Source organism: Gopherus evgoodei, chromosome 9 (assembly GCF_007399415.2).
Source record: "Gopherus evgoodei ecotype Sinaloan lineage chromosome 9, rGopEvg1_v1.p, whole genome shotgun sequence".
Classification (NCBI taxonomy): domain Eukaryota; kingdom Metazoa; phylum Chordata; order Testudines; family Testudinidae; genus Gopherus; species Gopherus evgoodei.
In genome coordinates this window covers 3,449,810-3,476,179 of record NC_044330.1, presented here as the reverse complement: position 1 = coordinate 3,476,179, position 26,370 = coordinate 3,449,810, and the positions used below count along the sequence as shown (strand labels likewise).

Here is a 26,370-nt window from a genome sequence, read left to right as displayed (position 1 = left end):
TCTCTTCAGAGCACTGCTGAGCATTGCACTGGAGCCACTGCGGGAAACTGGCAGATTTGAAGAGGAATTTATTTTTGGATTTAGCAGAAATGAGACGCGCAGCCTGTCAGGGAAATCCAGCATGTCCCTAGCATGGCACAACGTCACTCGAAATGCTGAAGAGAAAGTGAGTTAATGTAGGAAAGCAAATGCACCAGAATACAACAGGAAAGAAATGCCCCCAAAGAGTGCAAATATTTAGTGAGATATTCGCTCTGTGGCTGTCAAATCTTCAGGGCGTGCAGCTGTTCCTAGTGCTGTGTGTAATGTAGCCTGGGGTGCATACAGAAGTGCCTGAATTCTTTGTGAAGGGACTGATTCTGCACTCGGTTTAAATGAAAGTCGAAAGGTGGGCAGTGGGCACCAAATAGTGCAGAGCTAATCCACTGAAGAAAAGAAGGCTGCTTAATCCTTTCCATGTGATGGTTTTGAAGGACCGTTTTGTACATGTAATGAGCCACAGGCTATTTGGTGTTCAGCATCCTGAGCCCCTGTTGCTCTCCGTAGGAACTGCATGGCTCTTGAGTTTCCTAGGGCTGGGATCAGCACACAGGGTGCCCAATTCACCCCTCCCTGCTCCTCGCGCAGTGCAGAGGGGATGTAAAACGTTACCAATTTTGATGTGCCCTGGAGCGCAAGGCAACAATAACCTGGTCTCCTCGGAGAACGTGTCTGTGCATCACTGATTGGTTTAGTATAACGCATTGGGGGCCAGATCCTGAGTTGCTGATGTGAATGGGAGTTTGGGCATTGAGTTCTGTGTGGGCTGAATCAGGCCCTAGTGAGAATATAATACCAAAAATCCAAAAGGCCTGCTGCAGTTAGTGACAGAGGCAGCTTTCTTCCGGTATAATCCAAAATGTCTCCTCAAAAACTTTCTCTTGGGTGGGTGGGCTGGCTGAGGTCTCCCACCTCATCATGCAGGACGTACCAGTGTTTCCTGAGTAATTATAATCTTGTTCCTATATCCTCCTCCCCTACACATCTGTGTTCTTGTACCCCCCCCCCATTGCATCTTGGGTGAAGTTAAGTTGTAAGCTCTTGGGGGTTGGAACCATTTCCCACTTCAGCGCTAAGACGCTATTCAGGATTTTCAAGAGAGTCCAGTGCCTTTGGCAGCCCAATTGGACTGTCCTTAATGGGGGACAGATTCTCCAGGGCTGGGTGCTAAGAGCTTGCTGAAAATCTGGCTCCTTTTAAGGTGCCTCAGATTGGGCATCCCAAGCCAGAAGTACGCCAAATCACTCGTCACTTTCGAAAACCTGAGCAGCTAGGGCTTTAAATGCCATGACCCTGGGCTGGAAGACAAAGAAGGAAAAGTATTAAGGTCTCATGCACAACCCTGCTTTCCGCACTGTATCTGCCTCCTCCCAAAGTCAAATTCTTCTCTCTGCAGCAGTTTCCTGATTTCATGCCCCTGCGTGGCCTGCAAGAAACAAAAAAGGTCTTAACGTCATCTGTAGAACCCAAGTTCAAGCTGTCTAGGGTTGTTATGGGAAACCTAAAGAGGTGCTTGTTCGTACCATACATTAGCATGCCAGCCCTAGGACCTTAGCTGTGCAACGGGGAGGGAGGGAGGATGTGAGACCAGTGCAAGTGCCTTGCAGAGCAGTTTCACTCATTGTTTGGGGGTGAATGTCAGTGAGTCGCATGTTTCCTCTGGAAACTGCCTTCTGGCTCTTTCTCAGTTATCTCCGATCAGTGTCGTCTGAGTCACATTTAACTCCGTGATTCAAGGAAGCAATTTGCAGCCTTCGGAGAAGTTACCTAAATTGGAAAAGAGATGTTCAGGAGAGTTTTTGAATAACTCAGCATCCTTCCAAACCCGTTGGGCTGGAGCTGAGTGCACCTGCCGCTCTCAGCCTAACTTGTCAACGATTCGACAGTTCTTTGGGGTTTTTAGCTGACTAAACTGCTTTACCTTGTCTCTTCTCTACCCCTGCTCAGGCTTTGAGAGTGTAGAAATGCAGAGGTTCCACACCAACTGTAACTCTGATTTGCTAGCAGCTCCCGTGTTTCGTAAACAGAGTTTGTTTTGTGAATGGAACAGCTGAGGGAAAATGGTAGGAAAAAGCTAGATTTTGGTACATGCAAAAAGAAACGTCTCCGGGGAGGCTGACCAGCCCCTTGGCTATAGAAATGGGCGATAACTCGGAACACAGCAGAGAGGCCGCATAAGCTACTGGACTTTGTCAGATGGACGTAGCTGTAGGGTTTGAGACTTCAGGGCATGTGTGTGGCATGTGAAGCTGTGTAACAGGGAGCTGCTCTTGTTGTCAGTGTATTAAGGCAGCTGCCGTTTGGTGCAGCATGGTACAGTGGGGACAAATACAGTGTGCTCTCCCCTGCACTTCACTTTTGCTCTTTCTTTGTTTTGTTTGTACAAATAAATAATAGGTAGACCTCAATTTGCTGGTGCCCCTGCTGACTCTGTGGTTCTCTCTCTTTCTCTGCTGCCAATTGGCATTGGATATGCTGACTTAAGAAGATGAGGCAATAGGGGAAAGCTACAAATGCTGAAGTGTCCTTTACATTGGTATGTGTTTCATGCCTTTGGTTTGTCTCTGCCCTTTGGCAGGTTGGGATCTCAGCAGTGACTCCAGGGACACGGTAATAAACCACAGGTGCTATGCAATGCTGTCCATTTTCAGGAGGGTCTCAGCATTTAGGGTTTCATTCACCCTGCTACAGAAGACCTGTCCTTGGCCCTAGGTGGCGATCAGTCCATTGTGTGACCCCTGCAGCAGGGTGGATTCATCCTCACACCTTTGCTTCCTCCTTTGTGGTGGTGGCATCCTGCTGCCTGTTCCAGCAGCGCCTCTGGAGGTCTTTCCCATGAAGACACTTCCTGCTGCTGCGGGAGCTAAAAGGAGCATCTGAGAGTCCCACACTGGCATCTCTGTCTCTCCCAGCTGGGTGGGAAGTGTTTGGCATGGCCTAGCCCCCTGCCGTGGCAAAGCCAGCTTATTTGCAGGAGAGTAAACCTGTTGTCTGACAAAGCATAACACAAACTTGCCAGTTGGAGCATTTCTGCTTGTGTCCCTGCTGCTTCTACGACTGTCTGATAGCCCCCAGTGTGGGCCTCAAGAGGTGAAGTCCAGTTAATTCATGATATGGACTATGCATTAATCTGTTTTCTTTTTTAATGCATGTAACTTAAGGATGTGGAATTTCTTTGATTTAGGTTTGTTTGCGGAGATGGAGGAGTGAGCTTCTCCATTCCCCTTTTGGGTCACTCCATTTCAGCTAGAACTCTGTGCCCAGTTGCAGCACAAATCGAATGTAGCCATGAGGATCTTGCATATAGATTTAGTTGCACAGGTTGAGGGGCTTACTTTCAAAGGGCCGGGTGTGGGCTGAGAACAGTGCAGGGAACTAGTCACTTGTATTTGCCCCAAAACATGACACATTCCCATAGCGAAGGCTGTGCGGGTTTTCTTGAGCCTATTGACCGTTGCTGTCATATTGACTTCTTTCCTGTAACACAGGTCCAAATCCTGATGGGTGCTGTGCACCCACAATTCTTCCTAGCTTCAGTGGGAGTCGCAGCTGTTCAGTGTCTGGCTCGTCAGTAGTACTCGTCCTTCCGTCTTACTTTCAACGTCGTTCTCAGAACGACGGGACCTTGGCAATAAAGTTACAACAGCCTCCAACCCAGGCTGGTGTCTGATGATGGCAAAAGGCTTCCTCAGGTGCAGCCAGCAGCTTTGGCTGCCTACAGGGAGAGCTGTACTCGAGCGGTCAGAGCAAATAAGCGCGTTGCGTCTATGGCCAAGTGGATTCTTCAGTGCTGCAAGAATGAGTCCAAATGCTTGCTTGAGCAAATACAAGGCTATTGTACAAGGCTGTCTGTCGCTCTCCTCCTGGCATGCATGGCTTACTTCAGAAAGCTGTACTTAATGACTGGCTATTAACACTTGGGAGGTACTCCAAGAGGTACAGAAGGCTGCAGTGCTTCTCCCTAGCAACACAAGCTACCATGAGCACATCACACCTGACTTCTGCTCTTCACACTGGCTTCTCCAAGAATACCGAGTCAAGTTCAGGGTCTTTGTCTTTATCTTCAAAGTACTCCATGGCCTAGGTCGGGGGGCCATGGCGCTCTGTCTTGTGAAAGGCAATGGGCTGGCCCTCTTCCTTTCCTCAGCCCCCCTCGGCCCTGCCCCCCAGCCAGGCTGGAAGCTGGAGCTTGGCCAGGGAGCCCAGACAGCTGTGGGGAGCCGCAAACCCCACACCTGCCCAAGGTGGGGGGGTCTGAGAACAGTCCCTGGCCTTTGTCCCTGCCCAGGGCAGGTGAAGGGTCCGTGTCTCCCCACAGCTGCCCTGGGTGGCTCTTACCCCAACCCAACTCTGGCTTGTTGGCTCCTGAGGCCTCACCGCCAGGCCGGAACCAGAACCCGGTTGGAGTAAGAGCAGCATGGGGAGCTGTGGCTCGTCCGCCTGCAATGGGTGGGGGGTCTGGGGACATGGGCCAGGGGCTGCTCTCAGGCCCCTCCTCCCCAGGCCGGGCTACAGCTTCTGGCTTGGCTGAGGTCAGGGCATGTAGGGGGAAGAGGAAGGGTGGGACAGGGCCATAGAGGGTATGGGGCCTTGTGGTCCCCCCACTTTTAAGAAGAATCTGTTGCCCCTGGCCTAGGCCCAGAGTGTACAAAAGATCAACTAAAGCCGTGGTCAACAATTTCATTCCTCTAGCACAATGAAACTTTCTGCAGCAGGGGTAAGCAACCTATGGCACATGTGCTGAATGTGGCACACCAGCTGATTTTCAGTGGCACTCACACTGCCCAGGTCCTGACCACCGGTCTGGGGGGCTCTGCAATTTAATTTAATTTTTAAATGAAGCTTCTTAAACATTTTTAAAACCTTATTTACTTTACATACAACAATAAGTCTATACTATATAACTAAACTAGAGAAAGAGACCTTTTTAAAAACATTACAATGTATCACTGGCACGCAAAACCTTAAATCAGAGTAAATAAATGAAGACTCGGCACATCACGTCTGAAAGATTGCCGACCCTTGTTCTACAGTAAGAATAAAAGTCATCCTTGCAGGGGGGAGTTATTTCTCAGGAGCCACTCCTGGCCTGTGGACCAACTCCCCCTCCAAAAAACAAACAAACAAAAAAAAGCGGCCATCCCGCAAATCCCACCACCCTCAGCTCCCAGTGCAAGGTGCATTTCTTCAACGTACCTTCTCTAACAGAAGCACATAGTGGTGTGAATGAGAGATTGATTTAAAATAAAATCCAAAACAAAAGACTCCCCTGGGGAGAGGCTGAGACAACATATTATAGATGAGAGTTGCATTGCTCGCTGTGCTATGGGAAAACACTCCATTACTACGGCAGGGTTGCAAGCCCCAAATGTTCCAAAATCAGGAGTCAGGCTCACCTAAAATCGTGAGATTATGTAATAATAGATCTGGTGTTCTCGTTATTTGCCTTCTGCTTTTTGATCCTTTAGGGTGCAGTAGGGTCACATTGTGAAGCTTTCTCCACAACCACGAGGGCAAGAAACTTACAGAAAAAGTAAGAAACAGTGCTGAAATCATCACATATCTACTTGACTCCAGGAGCTGGGGCTTTAAGGAAAACACTAATTATCATGAGAGTTGGCAGCACTGCTTATTGCGAGGAGTGTGGTATAAGGATCTATAGAGCATAGGACTAAAGACTTAGGCCTGTTGTTTATTCTGTCTCTTGATTTCATAGAATCTTGGTTGGAAGGGACCTCAGGAGGTCATCTACTCCCACCCCCTGCTCAAAGCAGGACCAATCCCCAACTAAATCATCCCAGCCAGGGCTTTGTCAAGACTGACCTTAAAAACCTCTAGGGAAGGAGATTCCACCACCTCCCTAGGTAACCCATTCCAGTGCTTCACCACCTGCCTAGTGAAATTGTTTTTCCTAATATCCAACCTAGACCTCACCCACTGCAACTTGAGACCATTGCTCCTTGTTCTGTCATCTGCCACCACTGAGAACAGCCGAGCTCCATCCTCTTTGGAACCCCCTTCAGGTACAACTATCAAATTCCGCCCCCCCACCCCACTCTTCTCTTCTGCAGACCAAATAATTTACTCCAATTGTGTAATGAGTAGACTAGAGCGACGTGGCTCATTTCTCTAGTGTTTGTGAAGTGCTGGGAAATCCTCTGATAGATGGTTCCGTGCTGCAGTAAATGCAGGGCAGGATCGCTGCTTTGCAGATGTTTGTGAATTTAATGTATATTTAGTGCATATGAAAATGAGGGACTGAGCTGACAGATTTCTGCTGTGTTCGCTTCCTCCTACACACACAGCCTATATTCCAGTCCTGGGCCTCCCCTGTACATCCGTTGCCAGTCGAGATTGTACTGTGCTTTTTGTAGTCAGCTGGCCAACTGGGAAGCTAGAGAAAGATTTTTTGTTTAGGCATGACCTTGTTTCCTGTGGGCAGTTACCATTAGCCAGTGTTTTGTATCATCTTCCTTGACTTTTTTATAGCAGTAACAAAAATTCATAATTGAGTCATCCAGAGTGAAATACATTTAAAGTGAGTCAGTGGGATCTTACTGCTGTAACTCTTGTCCTCGCCACCTGACTCTCTCTCTCTCATTCAGGGCCGGATCCAAAGCCCACTCTGTATTTGATGTTTGTTGTTACTACTTCAAACCAGGGGTGCAGAAGCACCCTTAGTTCTAGCACCACTGACTGGATTTGTCTTGCAGATGAAACATCCAGCCAAGCTATTCCTGTGCCCTTGTGGTATTAGGTGTGTACCAATTCCTCTTCAAAACTATTCTGAACTGTTGCTATCCTCCGTAAAGCAGTGGCCACTTCCACCCGGGAAGTGACAGCATTTCAGTGTCAGGTGAAGCAGTTCAGACATAAAAGTTCAGAAAGTTTACTGTGCTTATTGCTGTGTGAATAATTGATTTTTTCAGTTCAGAGGATGAAATGAAAAAGTTTGGTTAAAACCAAAACTGTTTTTTCTGGGGGGGGTGCCTCACCCTTTTGTTCTAACAATGTTTTTGTTCAATCCCAAATGACACACTGCTTTTCAGTCTTACATTTTGTGTTTGGGTGTTTTTGCATCCTTTAAATTGAGCTAAGTTTCAAAATAGATGAAAATCAAAACGTTTCCTATCTAAATGGCTGAAACATACTATTTAAATATTTTTCTGTTTTTTTTCATCTGAAACTTTCTCATACATTTGGATAGAAGTCTGTGTAGTTTCGAAGCATGAGCTTTCGTGGATGAATACCCACTTCGTGAGATGCATGTGTAGTTTCGGTGGCCTGAAAAAATGTGTCTTCACTGAAAATGTTTTACTCAGCTATAGTTATGATTCTTTGGAATGGTAACATTATATAAATACAAGAGATTCCTCTTCTGCGTCTTACTGTCCATCGCATTGGCCTGTCAGAAAAATCAAAGTACTAGAATTCTCTAAATCTTGATTTTTGCAAGATGTCCTGCATGTAACTCCCACTAGGCTGGATAGAAACCCAGTGCATGGAAGAGCTGCAGGATTGGTCCCATGTTTTGCCTGGTTGGGGCACAAGTCACAGTTTATTTTCAGTTCATACAGATGTTGGCACATACATACTGTGGAGAGACTGAAGTGTGTGTGTATGAGAGAGAGAGTGTGTTACTACTGCTGGCTAGCATAACAAGTTAAAAATAAACCCTAGTGTTTTCCCATGGTGTGGAAATAGCATCCTTTTGAAATTAGAAGTGTGAAAGTGTCAGGCATTTCCAAAACTGTGACATGCAAAATATGTTCCTCCCAGACTGGAGCCGGAGGGAGGCAGGGTGAACCTCTTCCTGTTTAGTTTGTCTCCGGGCCATTCTCAGTTCCTTTTTTAAGAATTTTATACTGAGAGCTCCCTTATTCTTGTGCTAAGGACCTGATCCTGCACTTACTGAAAGTTTTTTGCTGCTGTTTTCCATGGGAGCCTGCACTCCTAGGCCTGATCTTTCAGGTGCTGAGTACAGCTGGTTGTAAAATGGATTGTGGTTTTTTTCCTGCTGAAATCTTATAAAGCCCCCCCACAACCCCTTCATTCTCTCTTCTCCTCCTGCCCCCTCGTTTTCTGTCAGTTTTTTTCCACAGAAAATGTTGAGATTTTGTAAATAAACCTCCTCACAGGGTTGGAGGGTTGGAGCCAGGCAGGGCCGGCCTTGGGGAAAATGGTACCCTGGGTGAACTTGTATTTTAGCGCTCCTAGCCCGTGTGGGCTCCCCTGGTTCCCTGCGTCCTCGAGCCTTCATCCCTAACCCCTGGGAGACATGGAGAAACTCGGAGGGGGGGTTGAGCAGTATCTGTGCATCACTCCCCCCTCGACCCCCCCATGTTCCTCGGCTGGGAGGGAGCAGGGAGAAATCTGACCCCCCCCCACACACACACACGGCACTCTGCTGCCAGCCGGGAGCCATTTCTGATTCCGCACTGGCAGTGTGCACCTCTGCACTGCCGCACCGCGCCCCGGGCAGTTACCCAGGTGACACACCCCAAGGCCGGCACTGCCTGGCTTCAACACTTTCAGTATAAATCCGCCATACCACGTAGGTGCAGGTGTGGTCTGAGATGTCTGTGCAAAGGGGATTAGATACTCCAATTATGGAGATTCTTGCTCACAGGCAGAGGGATCAACTGCGTGCTACAATAGAAAATATCTGTTGACACGGAGAGTGTATGAGGAGCATATTCTCATTGACTTTGAGAGGGCTGTTCATTATTACTGTTTACTGCCCTCTTCTGGGGCACTGAGCGAAAATAATCGATTAATGCCACATGGTTGGACCCCACCCAGTCAGTTCCAAGGAGTCACCACCAGTGGACAGTAGCCTGACCTAACTCCTTGTACATTTCAAAGTAAATCAGGCACATGCCACACACAGGAGAGCTGAAATCAGCCTGTCCGAGAGAGACATAAACAAAAAGTAAAATGTACTAGTAATTTCCTTTTAGTTTTCAGATCAAATCGATTGAAGCTATCCCCCCTCCCCCCCCCCCCAAAAAAAAAAAAGTCCCAAGAACTTGGTTTGGGTGGGAATTGAGAAAAAATTCAAACCCTTGATCAAGTCCCACCCTACTCAGCTTGGTCTGACTCCCCAGTTCAGGGTGCCCAGGGTGGCAAAGCAGGGAGGGGCCTGAGACCATAGTGCCAACCCCAAATGTTCAAAAACTATAACTGAGGCTCACAAAAATCATGAGATTGGCTTTAAAAATCACAAGATCCTGTAAAAATAATAGATTTGATGTTTATTTGCCTTCTGCTTTTTGAGCCTTTAGGGTGCACAGGGGGCACATTCTGAAGCTTTTTTTTCTAGCCTTTGTGGCTGTGGAGCTTGCTTTTTCTTTAAAAAAACAAGGCTGAACTCTCCGCCTATCTCGGGAGTGGGCAAACTTTTTGGCCCGAGGGCCACATTGGGCTTCCAAAACTGTATGGAGGGCTGGGTAGGGAAGGCTGTGCCTCCCCAAACAGGCTGGCCCCGCCCCCTCCCACTTCCTGTCCCCTGACTGCTCCCCTCAGAACCCCTAACCCATCCTATCCCCCTGTCCCCTGACCGCCCCTCCTGGCACCCCTGCTGCTAACCGCCCCCTGGGACTCCACTCCCTATCCACCCTCCCGTTCCCTGTCCCCTGGGACCCCCTATCCCTTATCCAGCCCCACCACCCCCTTACCATCCTGCTCAGAGAAGCAGGACTGGCAGCTGCGCTGCCCAGCAGGAGCTTGCTGCCCCGTCACCCAGAGTGCTGGGCACGGCAAGCTGAGGCTGCGAGGGGGAGGGACAGCAGGGGAGAGGCTGGGGGCTAATTTCCCTGGCCGGAAGCCCAAGGGCCGGGCAAGATGATCCCGGGCCATGGTTTGCCCACCTCTGACCTATCCACTTGACTCCAGGAGTTGGGGCTTTAAAGAAAACACTAATTATCATGAGACTCATAACAAAAGCTCTCGTGATTTTATGGTGAGTCTCGCGTGTTCGTTTGTCGTAAACCTTTGGGCGCTGAAGTTAGGTGAACACAACAGAATCTGTTTTTAGCCCATGGTTGCAGAGAACAAGTTTGCACATGACCCCCAAAAGACCAATACAAAGAGCATGATGAATCTCCCCTTTTTTCGCATCTGTCTCGTGGTTCTCGAATGCTTGGAGCTGGCTGTGTTGAAAGCATGGGCAGGGCAGGACGTCCTAAGAAACGTGAGCAGAGGTGCAGGCAGTGGAATTGGTAGGGGCTGAAGGTGAGGACAAGAGAAGGAAGTTCATGCTAGAACTACTCATTGAGTGGGAAAGGAAAGCTCACCCCAGAGCCCAGCAGAAGGCGGGGAGTAGATTCTGTCTGATGCGCAGCTGTTTGTCTTCCCCATGCTCCTGGACCTTTTTGTGTTCCTGGCATTGACCCTCTGCCACTCTCCTTCCCCCATGCAGTGTGCCGAGACTTCGCCGTGCTGGAGGATCACACCCTCGCTCACAGCCTGCAGGAGCAGGAGAGTAAGTGTCTGTCTGTCGCTTGCGCTTGATTTGCATTGACTCTGTCCCAGTAGGGTCCGAAGTGCAGAGACAGGGAAGCAAAGAGGGCAGAAGAGTCACTGGAGCAACGGTGGGTTTTCTATAAGGGACTGAAATTTTTCGCTATTGGGTGTTCTATCCCCTTACAATAGCAGTGTTGCTAACACAAACTCTACTGTGAATTGGAATCAGATTATTCTTCCTACCTTTAACAGTTGCTGCGCACTGTTAAACAATTGGCATGCTAATCCCCAGCGATGGCTGCATTTGAGTGGTGGATGAAGTGATCTCTTTGGGCCTAAATCTCTTTAAGGTGGTTCTGGTAAAACTTTACGCCAGTGGTGTGTTTCTGTTTTTAAAATATTGGCCCAGATTTTCAAAAGTGCCTAAAAATTTCAGAAACCTCAAGTTGTAGGTGCCCAGCCTGAGGCACCTTAAAGGAGTCTGATTTTCAGAAGTGTTGAGCACCTGTCCTTTGAAAATCAGGCCTTTTTAAGATGTCTCAGGTTGGGGCGTGAAAACCTTGGTCATTATTTTTACTTTGACACTGTCCAGTTGCTGTATCTGTTACTTAGTCGCTCGCTGCAGCTCTGACTTTGGGGCAGGAATGACTTGAGAGATCCAATCACTTTATGGCTATTTACAATTTCTTCTGTAGTGAAAATGAAGAGGTTAATCTAATAAGCATTGTGTTGAGCTTCAATATGGTAAAAAGTCACTGTAACTAATTGAGACTGTCCCAGTTCAAAACCTGCTTCCCTTTACTTAGGCTGGATCTATGCTAACAAGTTACATCAACCCACACACCTGAGCGACATAGTTAAGCCAACTGAACCCTCGGTATAGACGGATGGGATTCTTCTGTTGACCTAGCTACAACCTCTTGAGGAGTGAATAAGCTATGCCCACAGGTGCTGCCTGATGCATTTCCCTGATGCAAAGCGCACCGTCTTTGAAGCTCACCGGCCTATTTACATACCGACGTTGATACTGACGTTCCTCTTCCATTTCTTTCCAGTTGAACATCACTTGGCAACAAATGTTCAGCGCAACCGCCTGGTGCAACATGACCTGCAGGTGGCCAAGCAGCTGCAGGAGGAGGAGGATCTGAAAGCACGAGCCCAAATCCAGAAGCGTTACAAAGACATGTGAGTGTGGGGTGGAGTCGCGTGAGCGCTTGTTTCACTGGGTCGCTGCCCTTCGAGCTGCTGCTGTGCTTTCAGCTGATCGCTAGCAAACAGAGTCCATGCCAGGGGCTCTTCTTGTGCTCCTGTTTCTCTCTCCCCTGTACGGAATACAAATCAATGTCTGTAAACGCTAACTGGATCCATAGCTTACGGCAGGCAACATGGGAAGTCGACTCGGATCTGCTTTTTATGGTCGAAAAACATTTTCCGGCTAAAAAATGTCACCCAGCTCTGGTTGTGGGTTCTAATCTTGGCTCTGCCAACTGATTCATCCCCTGGTCTCGGGCAGGTCATCTTCCTTTGTCTCATTTGGCCTGTCTGTGAAGTGGGGAAAGCTTAGTCACCCCCATCACTGCTGGTGAATGTTTGGCATAGCTTCGAGCATATAAAGGGCTACAAAAATGCCATGTATTGTGATGAATCCCCCTGTTATAAGATTTGCAGCTATCAGCTTGTTTCCATTGTGAGTGTCTGTGCTACTGAGTAGTGTAGGTAGCTGTGTATCTTCTGACTTTGCTCCCTCTGTACTATGCCTTCAGGTTTTTAGGAGTTTGTGGAGGCAGACACCGTTTGTGATGCAGCATGTTTCAGAGGAGACTCGCCCTCTCCCATGGAGACTTGATTTTTTTTCTCTTGTTTTCCTTAATCTTAGATAAAAATCTCTTAGAGGAAAGTAAGAGTTTCACTTTGTGCCTGGACAAACATAAATCACTCTCTGACCTAATTGTTTAACTCCCTGTTCACCCTGTCGGTTTTGATGTCCCTAAATCACTTTGGCTGAATAGAGAAGGAAGAGTGAATGTAGGTGTATAAAAGACATGCTTATTTTTCTAGCAGCTATCTACTCTGACCATGTAAATTGCATGAGCGTGTGTGCACAAGGTTCACATTACAGTCTACAGCGAATATCATTATTTGCCGACTAGCCTCACTTTTCAGCAGCTTTTGATGCTGTTGGGACCCTGAACAATGGGAATTGCTAACCCAGCAAGCTGCTCTGCTGGCAGAATGGCTGCAGCTTCCTGCTAAAGGTTGGAAAAGCATCATATTAGCAGCAGTTCCGCTCCTGTGTACTCTAGCCTCTCTGCAAGAAGAGATGTGTAAGGCTGGGGATGTTATGGATGTGCAACTGGATCTCACGTTCTTAATCCTCTGTCAGCTCCTGCTGCCTCTTTCCTGCCTGTGAGCATGAAGCCCTGTCTAGAGAATGACTTCACCACCACAGCTAAACCAGGAGGATTTCCTATTGAAAGGGGATTGGAGAGTAAGGAAGCAGGAGCGGACAGTCTCTTAAGAAATTAATATCTTAATATCCTATTTTTCTGAGGCTTTTTCAAATCCTAGATTTCCAAAGTTAGGAAGAACTTGGCAAGATAAATGCAAGGACGGAAACACTTGGAAATAGATTTTTTTTTTTGAGTTTTTAATGAGGAATCAGGTCTTCTACATTAGTTCTAAGAGCTCTTCCTAAATGTGGTTGAGTAACCTGCACATCCTGCCTGTCCTAATAGCACCAAAACTAATAGGCGTGCATGCGTGTGTGTGAACAACCTGCGCTGGCATGTAATTTTGCTTTTCATGGGATTGCTCCCAATCCCACAAAGCATCTGTTAAAGGGACCATTTTAAATTTAATTATCTCTTCCTACCCTTTCTCTTTGTGCCACACTACCCTGCTCCAGTTATTTGCCAGAGCTAATATGAACAAAAGTATTTTCATTAAACAGATTTTTAAAAGTAATGCAGTGAAAGTGGAGCATAGACCCATGAAGCATTTTTGAGAACAAAGCCCAGTGGGTCTGGCTATCTGGGGATGAAGGACAGTGATGTCTGGAGGTGCTGGCACCTGCTGCTTCCATTTGACTTGTAGGGGGCTGAAGTTAACTTACATTAAAATAGAAACCTCTTCACTACATTAAAAGTTTTAACAGACATGCCTCCGTTAAGCAATTAAACCAAGTTCCCAGTTATTACCAGCCAAACTGTGAAAGAGAAAGTATAACCCATCCGTGCAATTGAGTGGTTAAACAGCTTAGTCTATTGCATTCCAAGAGACTCTCAACAGGAGCATGAAAACATTCTGGCTTTTGTGTAATTTTTTTTTTTTCATTCCCACACAGCCAGGCACACTAGACAGTGCTGTGAGTAGAGAGGCAGTGACTTTGCCTCCCATGCTTGGGGGGGAAAAGATTAGCTGTGCTGCAGTCTCTTAGCCATCTGCGGGAAGGAGCGTTTTTCACATTTAACAGATTGCCTGGCATTGGTGAATAGAGCCCCTCAGTTCTGCTCACAGATGTCAAGGGGGATTGCAGGCGCTTGGTACCTCTCAGGATCTGACCCTTTAGATTTGCTCTTCCTGGATCTGTGCCATGTTTTTTCTGAGGTTTCACAGAGTTTCTGGTCCAAAAGGACCCAGAGTGTGTGTGTGTGTGTGTGTGTGTGTGTGTGAGACTGACTCTCCTCTTCCGCCCCCCTCACCTACCCACCCCCTAACTACAGTTGTAGTCTGTTGGGCAGCAGATTTGCATGGGATTCACTTGACACTGCAAATTCCTGCTTAGATCAGATTTGCCCTAGACCAAACCATGGTCCATGCTTGGAGCAGGGTGAGTTCACCTGCATTTGAGGGCTCCGGAAGGAAAGTCTCACACCCACTCAGTTGTGAATTCAGATGTTGCTAGTGCAGGAGAACTGGAAAGTGAAGGTGACCAGACACACAAGTGCATTGTATCAGGCTAGTCTCACTCATAGACTTTAAGGCCAGAAGGGACCATCATGATCAGGGGCAGCTCCAGGCACCAGCATGCCAAGCGTGTGCTTGGGGTGGCAAGCCACGGGGGGCGCTCTGCCAGTCGCCGCGAGGGCAGCAGGCAGGTTGCCTTTGGTGGCATGCCTGCGGAGGGTCCACTGGTCCTGTGGCTTCGGCGGACCTCCTGCAGGCACACCACCGAATCTGTGGGACCGGCGACCTCCCACAGGCAAGCCGCCAAAGGCAGCCTGCCTGCCGTGCTTGGGGTGGCAAAACACCTAGAGCCGCCCCTGATCATCTAGTCTGACCTCCTGCCCAATGCAGCTCACAGAATCGTACCTACCCACTCCTACAATAGACCCATAACCTCTGGCCGAGGTATTGAAGGCCTCAAATCATGATTTAAAGACTTCACATTGTATAAGAAGCAGCACCTCCAGTTAGCAAGTGGAATTGTTGGGACCTGGAGATAGTCCTGCCCAATCCTTTTAGCTAGAAGGATCTTGGCTTCAACCACGAGAGGCAGGGAAGGGGAGGGAAGCTAGGAGAAAATAGGTGCATGTTCAAAATTCTAATAAAGATGCTGAATTCCCTCCGATTTCCTCAGAAGGGGGAACATTTTAAAGTATGTTCTTGCATGGACATTTCAAAATCACTGCCTGAGCTGTGTGAAATGCAGAGAGATGCAAACCTCAGTAACAATGGAAAATCGACAAGTGGTTTTAAAATTCTTTCTTAGTGAGTGATTTAGGTTATGTCTTTCATCTTCTTCTCTTCTCCCTCTGCACCAGATCTTTGGATGACCTCATCTGCAAACACAAACTCAACTACCATCTCTGAGCGGATAACTTGCAGATCTACCTGTCTACTGCAGACTTGTCTCCTTCAGTGCAAACTGAAATCTCAGCCTGTTTCTCTGACTTTTTGGGGATGTCTAGCTGCCAGCTCAAGTCGAACATGGCTAAAACCGAGCCCCAATCTCTGTGCCCCTCTGCCAAACCCTTTCTGCTGCCTCCTTTCTCCATCACAATGGCCAGCACCACCACCCCACAATGTCCTCTTCGATTCGGATCTCTCTCTAGGTCCTCGCGTCCTCGCTCTGTCCAAATCCTACAGAAAGAATCGGCACGAACGTCTCTAAGATGTGACCTTTTCTAACCATCTGTTCAGCTAAAACTCTTGTCTAGGCTCTCGTCATCTCACACCTCTGCTACTGCAAGATCCTTCTCTGGCCTTGACAATTGCACTCTAGTCTCGCTTGCATCCATTCAGAATGCTGCTGCTGCAAAGCTCGTTTTCCTAACCTGCACCTCTCAGTCGTCACCCCTCTGCTGGTTCCCCATTCTGTGTGGCAGCAAACAATCTGCTTGTCACTTTCAAGGCTCTGCCCTGCCTATCCTCTCTCTTTTGCAGTCGATGCTTTCCCATGAGCGCCCTGTGCTGCCTGAATCTACTGACCACCTGTTACATTTTCAAATGCCTTCATGCTTTCTTCCGTGCAGCCCCTCCTGCTTGGGAGGAGCCCCCCCAAAAAACATGCACAAAGCAGCTTCATCCTCCTCCCATAAAACTCTCCTTCGCCATGATGCCTGCAAAAAAACTTGACGATGGTTGGTGTGCTGGGAACCACTGCCTCTCATGCCGACCAATGCTGTCCCTTGTTCCCTGGCACTCCCCTGGCTCTTTCTTGTGTCTTGTACCTAGTCCCTGGCCCAAAAAGCCAACATCCTATATCTTTGTTCTGTGTTTCCTTGCACAATAGGAGCCCCAGTACAAAGAATAAATAGTAATAATGCTGGTCCTGGAGTCCGCTGTACCTTTCTCCTCCTCTGGCTCTGCAGTCTGGCTGATGTCCATGGTGTTTGTTGCATGTAACCTCTTCCTCCTTCTGCCTTCTAGAGAACGGCAGGACTGCGAGATAGCTCAGGAAATTCAGGTGAAATTGGTGATTGAAGCAGAGCAGCGGCGCAGACAAGAGGAAAAAGATGAGGTAACCATTCAAGATGCGGGGGAAGCAGGGCTGTTTTTATTAAAGCAGTGCAGGCATATTCCAGCCATTGGCCAAACGAATGCTGAAGCACGTGTTGGCCCAGTGGGGGTTGGATTATGCCCAGCTACTTGTGGATGTGCAGAAGGGGAGATGCCGTGCAAGGGGAATTCATGCAGCTCCTTATGCCCCTGTGCAAGAATGGGGCATAATCAGTCTTTGTGCTCAAGGCATGCAAGAGCCGTGTCAGTCGCCTTGCACTCTAGGAAGTGCTGTGCCTGCCTGATACATAATCCCTTCAGGAGCCCCTGCTGGGGTGGTGTCCACGCACTGCTTCCAGTGCAGCCAATGGATGAGAACACAGTCTGGTCATAAGGGTCCATGTACTCCAAAGGGTTTGGACTGAAATCGTTTTGCTGAGCCCAACTTCCAGGCCATATATCCAGGGAAGCCAGAGAGTGAGGGAAAAGCTGCCTTGCCAACCAGGGAGCAGTGCCCTTATTTATTAGAAGGATTCTGTGAGGCACAACTTCTCCTCTGCAGAGTAACAGGTGTGTGGTCTCTCCTCTAACTCGGGGAAATGGAAATAGGAATTAAGACTCTAATGAGAGGCCGAGTGATAGCTAGCGGCTTTTGCTCTTTGAGGGGTTGTTATAAAGCACAGGGCATTGACCACTGCATGGTTTCTAGGAGAACGTCAGAGATCAGAATTTCTCCCTTTACATAGACTATCAGCTTGCTGGGAATCTGATTTTGTTGCCTTATTGGACTCCAAAGCATCATCTCTGCTCAGGACACTAAACAGGGTGACCAGCAGTTGACCAGACACGCACTTAAAAGCTAAGAGGGTGTGAACATGTCCTCAGGAAATAAGCAAGTGTTATTAACAAACCAAAGGGTTTGTGCCGTAAACTCACCTAGCTGGACAATGGGTGGAGCACTGCAGAGCCTTCACTTTGCTTTGCCAGGGCAGTGTAGTCTGCTCTCTCTGAGACCACATCCTTCCTAGCGGCTTTACAAATAGAACTAAGCTAAAAGCAGCAGGTGCTTCCTGGGCCATAGTCGGGGCAGCAGTTAACAACCTTATGAAATGATCGTAAGTGGAAGAATAATATTGGCCTCCTTTGTACAGCATATTGAAGTCTTATGGATGAAAAGTGCTCGATGAGAACTAGGTGGTGGTAGTATTATTGTCTTATTCTATTCTGGCGTTTTTCCCTCTACCTCTCTTCCTGGCACAGGGGAGGTACTTGAATGTTAGTGAAATTAACTAAACACTGGATTAGCCTGTACGTATGGCTGTCGATCGCTCCTATCCTTGAGCCTGGGTTTCTTGCCTTTCTTCCGGGTAAAGGGACTGAGAGACACCCAAGCCCTACTTGGATGCTCTGGATAAGCTGTGCCCTTGCTTGTATTTGTATTGGTGTATTTATGGTACACGTCCCCGTGGCATGGATTGGGCGGAGTTCAGAATTCCACACTCTGGATTTTGGCTCCGCTGGAATCCCATCGGGGTCACAGGGGAGAAAGGTGCTTCTCGGCAGGAGTCAAGGTGGCAGAATTGGGTCCTCTGTGATTGGACTGCATAACCCCGTGTGCAGAGGAAGAACAGACAGACCACGTAATGGAGTTCTTTAGCCTGTGCAGATCTGGGTCCTGATCCTGAAAGCTGACCTTCATGGGTAGAACCCCAGTGATGTTTACGAACAGGATTATATGATGGGGCTGCCCATATTAGCAAGAGACAGGACTCAGTTACCCAGGAGATCCTTTAAAATCCTGTGACCTATGTCCCTAAGTAAAAGGGATCCATTCCTGGAGATCAGCTTGCAGGATGGGGCTTTAGTTAGTCGTTCTGTTGCAGCCTGTACTATGACTTCGTGTATAAAGTCACTGGAGCCGTGCCAGACTATTTGTGCTCGTACTGTACACAAGGGTGTGTTGTTGACTGAGTATATCTGGTAACTCCTGTCACACTGATAGCATCCTGTGACTGCAGATCACAGTGGCTCTGTGCTGTGGGCATTGCCGCTGTCTGTCCCACAGCGTTTTGCAATGAAGCGCTTGACCTGCCTGGTCAAAAATCCACTTTCTAAGAACCAGCTTATATGGATTTACAAGTCCAGGACTGTCCCAGCCCAATAGGTAGTATGCTTAAATTGATCTGTTTATAGACTTGCTGTACTCAATAGAGGAGGGGCGGTGGTTAACTCAACCAGGCAAAAGGATGTTTTTGTAAATGCCACTTGGTGCCCCCACCTTCCCTACAGTGCAGATTACCGTAAAGGGCTGATTTAAACCCTGAAATAATGGAAATCCCAAGTGTGAATTTAAATCCCAGCAGTAAGTCCTTCAATGCCACAGCAGAAATAGAAGTGTTTCCAGCATGTTTACCATAACAGCACTCTTGCATTTCTGTAGCACTTTTTCTGCTAGCACTTCAAAATCTTCACAGCACCTTTGGGAAGAAAGTGTTGTCCTCAGTTTCTTCATCTGCAAAATGGGGACAGAGAGAAGGGATTTGCCATGGTGTCTCAATGAGTCAATAGCAGCCAGGTCCTCTGACTCACCGTGTCTGCTTCAGCCACCAATCCATATTGCCTCTCCCTGACCGGCATTTCTAAAATCCTTCAGCTGCTTCATGGCTCCAGTCTAGTGCATGGAGAAAACCTAGGGAGTTTAGATTAACTTAGTGCTAATGTAGCTCCTGTGCTCACTTGTACGAGGGAACTTTTATTGCACACCAGCAGGGTCCACAGACCAGTTGGCGCATGATACGCTGGTGTGGACTGACCGCCGTGCAGAGAAGCCCATAGGTTGACATTCTCTCCTCAGCTCTCTCATCGGGTTCACTCCAGGTGGGGGAGTGTCTCCTAACGAGGGCAAGGTATTTAGAGACGAGGCAAGGGAGACCGTGGTCTGCGGTGCTGTATCAACGTCTTTGCCCATGGACGTGGAATGGAGAGAGAGTAGGACCTTGGTGCTTTTCTCCTGAGAAACCCTTCTTGTCTGCACTGGCTCTAAATCATGGTGTGTCCCAGGTGCCGTTGGGTGGCTGTGTTCAAAGCAGACTCACCTGAAGCTGTCTTCAAATCACATTAAACATGGCTTCAAACCCTGGGGATACGGAGCCCAAATGGCCGCTCACTGTCTGCAGCCTTGGCCCACATGCCAGGGATTTTGGGATGTCTCTGTGCAGTTCCAAAATGGGGGATCCCATTGGATCCCATCATAAGGACTGCCTGTCTGGCCATGGTCACTCTCAGCCTTTCTGGATTCTAGTGGGACCTTGTGACGTATTCCTTACGTTGTTTTTCTTTAGCTTTCTCTGTCTCTAGGCATGGTTTAGCTGGTGACAGCTGAGTTTGTTCCCTCTCTTTTTGTATCAGCCTTGGCACACCATGTCCTGGCCTTCAATTTACAGTGCCCCAAGACAGCGTCTTCTCCCACCAGTCCTGCTGCCAGAATCTAGTGTTGAGTTCCTCTGTCCTTTTCCTCTCCCAGCCCTAATCACTCTGCCGCAAATCAGGCTGCCCTGGGAATTGCAGAACATGGGGTCCCCCAAAGTACAGGCCCCCAAGCAGCCGGTTGCTTGGCAGCACTACAGGCTCGCCCTTCCAATAATCATGAAGGAAAACTGATGAGGCAAATGTCAAACCCTGCTGTCTTCATGCCTGTCCACTGAGCTTCATTGACAGCGCTGGCTGCAACACTTCTGCACCAGGCACTGTTCCTTTCTTATAAAGATCCCTTTCCTGTTTCTTTCTCGCCAGCCTTTGGCCGTTCTATTGATGCATTTCTGTGCTTGACGTACAGCAGTCCCTGTATTTAACACCCAGTTTGAAGCAAGTTCGTACCTGGAACTGGAAACCCCGGTGCTAATAAACAATTCGCATTTGGCAGTGACGCAACCCAGAACTATGCTAGTGGGAGGAAAAGCAATGAGGTAAAGAGGAAGGTGCTTTGCACTGCCGTGTGGGTGGGTATGAGAGAGGGTTTTGTTTTTAATAGCCTCGCTCTGGATCCAGAAAGCCTGAAGCTTGAAAATTCAGTCTCGCCTTCCTTGCTTTGGAGATTCTGGCTTTCAGGGCTGGACGATGCATGTGATCACCTTCAGATGTCAGAACGGGCACCTCACACCTTCTGCATACAATCATAGAAATGTGGGACTGGAAGAGACCTCAGTAGCTCATCTAGTCCAGTCCCTGCCCTGAGGCAGGACTAAGTATTATCTAAACCATCCCTGACAGGAGTTTGTCTAAGCTGTTCTTAAAAACCTCCAGTGAGGGAGGTGCCATGGTCATAACCAAAGTGATGGGGGCATGACAAATGGCTATAAAATGATGATGGCTGTAGGGATGGGAATATTCCCCCTTCTATTCCCTACCCCCCCTCCTAAAAACAAAAACAAAAGAAAAAAAAGAAAAGGGGGGGGGGAACCCAACTAGCTACCCAAGCAGAGTTTTGACCCTGAAAAGGGGGAAGGGTCAGATAGGAATTTTGGTATTGCTCTTGATAGTTGTTTGTTTGGTGGAAGGCACTCAGATACCATGGCGATGGGTGGAGATATATACAACCCAAAGTAGATGGAGAAAGTGAATCCGGTGCTCCTAATGAGCCATTCTTATAATATAAAATAAAGGGGATTCAGTGAAAAGGAAAGGCACCAAATTTAAACCCAATATAAGAAATAGTAGTTTACACGATTCGTAATTTACCTGTGGAACTCACTGCCACAAGAAGGTATTGAGCCGAGAGCTTAGTGTAGGATTCAAAAAAGGATTGTTCATTCAGAAGCTTTTGAGAAGATCTCCAGACATTTGATATGAGGATTTAAAAACAAGTGTTTTGATTGGATCTGTAAACCCTCCCGCTTCAAGGCATAAGGCATCCACTAACTAACAGATTAGGAAGAAACTTCACCTCTGGGCTGGTTACTCCACGATTGACTATTTCAGAGTTTCTTGCACCTGCCCCTGAAGCATCAGGCAGTGGCCACTGTTGAAGCAGCATAATGGAATTGCTGGACCGCAGCTCTGGTCCAGTGTGGCAGTTCCAATCCACCTATAGACATTTCAAGCTCTGCTTCCATTGGCTATTTGAGGAGCAGTTGCAAGATATGTATGTGACTACGGCTGGAGACTTGCTGATTTGAATGTGAGGGAGGTGGGATTACCTTTTACGGATGGGAGAAGTGAGAATCGAGTGACTTGTCTGACTCTACCAAGGCAGTTTGCATCAGAGCTGGAAATAGGACTCGAGAGCTCCTGGTGCCAGCCCAGTGCTACAACAGTCAAAGCTCCCTGGGCCAATGGCTCATCAGGCTGACCGGTTAAGGCACATCAGTTTCACAGCTGACTGTCCACAAGGGAGCGACATGGCCAGTGTCATGTCCAACTGCCTTTGCCCTAACCCCATGGAGCCGGTGCCCATTTTGTAATGGGAGGTGGCCTTTCAGTATCAGAACGAGCGAGACTCAGGGCCACGGCCTCCAGGATTGTACCTGAATGCCTTCACCACTCCACCAGTGCACCTACAACTGACCTCACTTAAAATAAAATCAATACTTACTGCTGGCAGTCGCTAAAATTAACCCATTCAGATAGTCACACTACAGCGGGGAGTAGAACACCATAGCATGGTCAATGCTGATTCGCTCCTTGCATGCATATTTGTGTATTGGGGGGGGGGACGATGGAGAAGAGGGTGTCCTGCAGGATCCCTCATCCTCAAAGCAAAGGACAGGAAGACAAAGCCATGTAGTCCCCTCATTCCCTTTGGTAAGAGAGAGCTGTGGGTGTACCAGCCAGCATGTGGGTCAGGTTGTCGCTTGATCTCATGCCTTCATCTTCCCTTGTGTAAACCTGAGGGTAATGAACTAAATCCCTGGGATGTTGCGAGGGTGAATTAAGTCTGTGATACTCATTGGGATCTTTACATGGGGGCCTTCAGAAATGGGAAGGATTGTTACTTACAGCATTCTGTTCATCCTAATAGCAGGAGAAGTGTCCACAGCTGGTACAGGTACAACTTAGCATCTCCTTGGCGATAATGAAGAAGAGAGAGAATTCTCAGTGCTCTCGGGAAGTGTCCTGACTGTGTCTCTCCTCCACCTCTAGGACATTGCCCGCATCCTACAGCAGAAGGAACTGCAAGAAGAAAAGAAGAGTAAAAAGCACTACTCAGAACCCCAGGGACACGCCGCTCATGCGGACAGTTACTACCCAGAGAACGGAGGTAACCTTTCCTGCCTAGCGCAAGGATCACATGCTCTGTAGTACCAGTGATCCTGAGCTAGACAGTTTGACCTGCTGAGAGAGCTGGGATTTTGGGTTAAGTTCATTTCTTCTGCTCTGCTTAACAACCCAGTGACCTCTGTTGGGGTTTTGTCATTGACTTATTGGGCCCTAGGCTAGAACCAGGCGATTAGGTAAAGCTCTTGTCCCCATTTTTACTTTAATGATCCATTAAAATGGGTTGTAGGGTGGGAACGGTATGTGTGTAAAATCCGCTTGTGGTTAAAGATGATACGTGGCAGACAGTGTGTGTGTCTAATTTATTAACATGGAGTGTACTAACAAGAAAGCTTAAGGTAATTTAGACACTATGATTTTAAGGACAGTGTTTCCATATTTGATTTGTGTGGTCATCTGAAATACCCGCAGTGGTGAAAGTGTGTAATGAACTGGTCTATGGAGTGGCCTTTCCAACAGAATTCCTATCAGGTATGTATCCAGCATTAGAACCAGTATATTCAGCTGATATGACTCACTGAAAGACAGGAGGGTCTCCAAAGAACATCTTCACCAAGATTATCACTCTGGTCTGTTAATCATGGAAAGAATGTAATCTGCAGGGCTGTTTTTCCTTGGGGACCTGCTTTTATGATCAAACACAACCTCCCTCCAGGTCAGGAGAGAATCGGGGTGTTTAATTATTGAACAGTGTGAAAATTGCTCTATTTGCTGGTGGCGGTTCTTTCTGATGTTCTTCCTCCTGAAAATGTGTGTTGGGAAAGGATTTGCCATTTTTTGGTTCAGGAATTGCATAGTTGAAGAGCAGATGTCTGATTTATGACCTTAAGATCTGTGTCCGATTATTAAATATTTCATCTGCCCTCACAAGTAAAATGTTCAACTAAAGTTCAGTCAGAAATAAGCTTTAGAATGGCCAGAAAGTTCATACCACAAACTGTGTAGCAGCAACTAGATGGAAACATCAGAATGATGAGATCTCCATACACAGAATATTCTCCCAATGAAAGTGGTGACAGATCTGCTGGAATCTTTTAGAATTCGACTTGTCAAGTCAGTGAGGGACATGCTGTAGGGGAATCATCTTGCTCTTGCTGGGGTAGGATGATTGGCTAGATTTCACAGCAGAAGTTAGAGATGGAAATATCTGATTCTCTGAACCTGTATGCTAAGATACACAGCACCATGCGTGATGCACCCGGAGAGCAGGATATCATAAGGGAGGCTGAAAAATAGCATGGTGACATTTCCCTCCCACCAGTTTCTTCCACCTGTCATGATCTACAGTCTGGAAACAGGATCCAACCATGGGAGGAGCAGGATCGAAGGTCCTTAATCAGCCAGTAGTAGTGGCCTTTTTTCTCCTTGCATTTAGCAACTAGATAGTTAACCATAGTGGATTCTCTAGAAGCACCAAGAGCATCTAGCATGTTGCTCTGGCACCTGTGAAGTACCTGAGCGCAAGGTGATAAGGACCCAGTGTTACTGGTTTGTATTATCCTCACTTGATGTGGGTTTTATCTGCAAAGTGTTGTGATCTGGATCCAAGCTTCCCCCATGTTCAGAGTGGGTGTGGATCGGAGAGTCTAGTTCAGAACCATCCCTATTTTTAAAAGGAAAAATAAATACAAAAGAAGAGAGATTCTGTGCCTTGGAAAATATTGTCCTATTCACCCTGTCTCTTATTCTTTAATAAAGAGGCACCAACCCCAAGAGTGCTTATGTTGCATCTACTGCAGGGCACCACAGTAACAGCAGTTTGGATGGAAGCTGACTGTCCTGAGATTCACGGACACCAAATCTCCTGCTCAGGTTGTCTGGCATGGTGGAGTTACCCACTCAGGAACAATCCTTTTCCAACCGAGCTTCAGCATTTCATGCTGTCCTTCCCTTTCTTCTCCCTCTCAGAGATGGCTGGTTGGCTTGTTTTTTGCTCTTTTCCTGAGCTGTGCAGACAAGATGAAACTAATCATAGGTGATGCTGGGTTGTAGGCATTTGTCAGTGTTATGCAGAAACTGACTCCTGGCTTTCTGACTTCCCTTTCGTTTCTAGTCACTGTTCAGTAAATCATTCAGATCATTTTATTTTAAACCGCTATCCATCATCTGCAGATAACACTTGCCATTTGAAATTGTCCAGGAAAACCCACCATTTAACAGACACTGCCATATTTATCCTTTGAGCTCTTGGTTGTTTTTTTTTGGTGGTTGTTTTCAAAAGTGTGTGTGTGTGTATGTATAATATAATAAAAATATGGGGGGAAGAAGGGGCAGGCACACACACACATTTGCTTTCCAGATTGGTTTGCAGTAGGCTGCATTTCTTACAGCTTGGAAGAGATTTCTCTAAGCAGTATGATTTAAAGAGACTCGGTTGTTTTGATCCCCAAGACTGGCTGCTTGTTTCAAAGAATAGTAACAATTTTTAATTGTGCTTTCCTTAAGACAGAACACAAAAAATGTGCAATAGAACCACCTTAAAATGAGCTTTGCTATCGTATGCAATGTTGTAGCTATGTTGACTGCAGGATATTAGAGAGAAAAGGTGGATGAAGTGGTATTTTTTTTATTGGACCAACTGCTGTTGATGAGAGAGACGAGCTTTTTAGCTTACACTGAGCTCTGCTCCAGCCAGGTCTGGGAAAGGTACTCAGGCTATGTTTATACTACAGATTACTTTGGTATAGTTTACAACACTCAGGGGTGTGAATAATCCACACCCCTGAGTGACATGAGTTACACGACCTAATCACCAGCATGGACAGCGCTATGTCAGCCGTAGAGCTGCTGCTGCCGACATAGGCACTACCTGTCACAGAGGTGGAGTTATTAAGCCAAGAGAGCGCTCTCCCATTGGCTTAAAGCAGGGGTTCTCAGGAAAAAAAAAAAATTGATGGCCTCAGAGTGCGACCACCAACTCTTGCTGGTGGCCCCTCTCACGCTTTTTCCTGAAATACTTAATTTAGCCTTAGGAAAACCAAATAAATATGCACATATACACATCCAAATCATTGTAGTTTATATATTGCTTGTTAGCACATCTGTTGTGAAAAGTGATATTAACAAACATGCAGCCGTCGCTTTTCACAGCAGACTTAGTCAGCCCTGGCAAGCCTGGGCTTTGTATTTACCTGTGAGACACTGGTTACGTCTATACTGGAATAAAAGACCCAGGGCATGGCCATGGCTGGTCCAAGTGTGGTTTGGGCTGTGGGGCTAAAAGTTGCTTTGTAGATATTCAGCGCAGGTGGCCGGAACCCAGGCTTCAGGTCCCAGAGCCAAGCCCGAACATCTACACAGCCATTTTACCACCCTACAGCCCAAGCCCTGGGAGCCCAAGTCAGCTGACCCAGCCCAGCCACAGGTGTTTCATTGCAGTGTAGACACACCCTCTGAGTACATTTCCTAGACCTGAAGAAGAGCTCTGCTTAGCTTCTCTCTCTCACCAACAGAAGTTGGCCCATCAAAAGAGATTACCTCACCCACCTTGTCTCTTAGCTATTATGAAACTGTGTCCACAATGGAGAAGGAAAGTCCCTCGCTGTTTCATTGTGCTGCAATCCCGCTTACAGTCATCTCAGCTTAGTGTGAATTATTTTCATGGGTGTACTCTGAGTGCTTCACTGTTCTGCTGCATGGAGCATTTCACTCTGC

General features: G+C 47.4%; 1 protein-coding gene across 2 annotated transcripts in view; it reads left to right on the top strand.

Annotated features, from left to right (window-relative positions):
* CCDC50 (coiled-coil domain containing 50) overlaps window positions 1–26,370 on the top strand; it is a 57,334-nt gene that overhangs the window by 13,509 nt on the left and 17,455 nt on the right. For both annotated transcript variants that reach the window (XM_030575053.1, XM_030575052.1), the window contains exons 2-5: window positions 10,460–10,522; window positions 11,559–11,688; window positions 16,375–16,465; window positions 22,582–22,699. In XM_030575053.1, coding sequence (XP_030430913.1) covers window positions 10,460–10,522; window positions 11,559–11,688; window positions 16,375–16,465; window positions 22,582–22,699 — 402 coding nt within the window. The remainder of the gene's footprint in view (window positions 1–10,459; window positions 10,523–11,558; window positions 11,689–16,374; window positions 16,466–22,581; window positions 22,700–26,370) is intronic.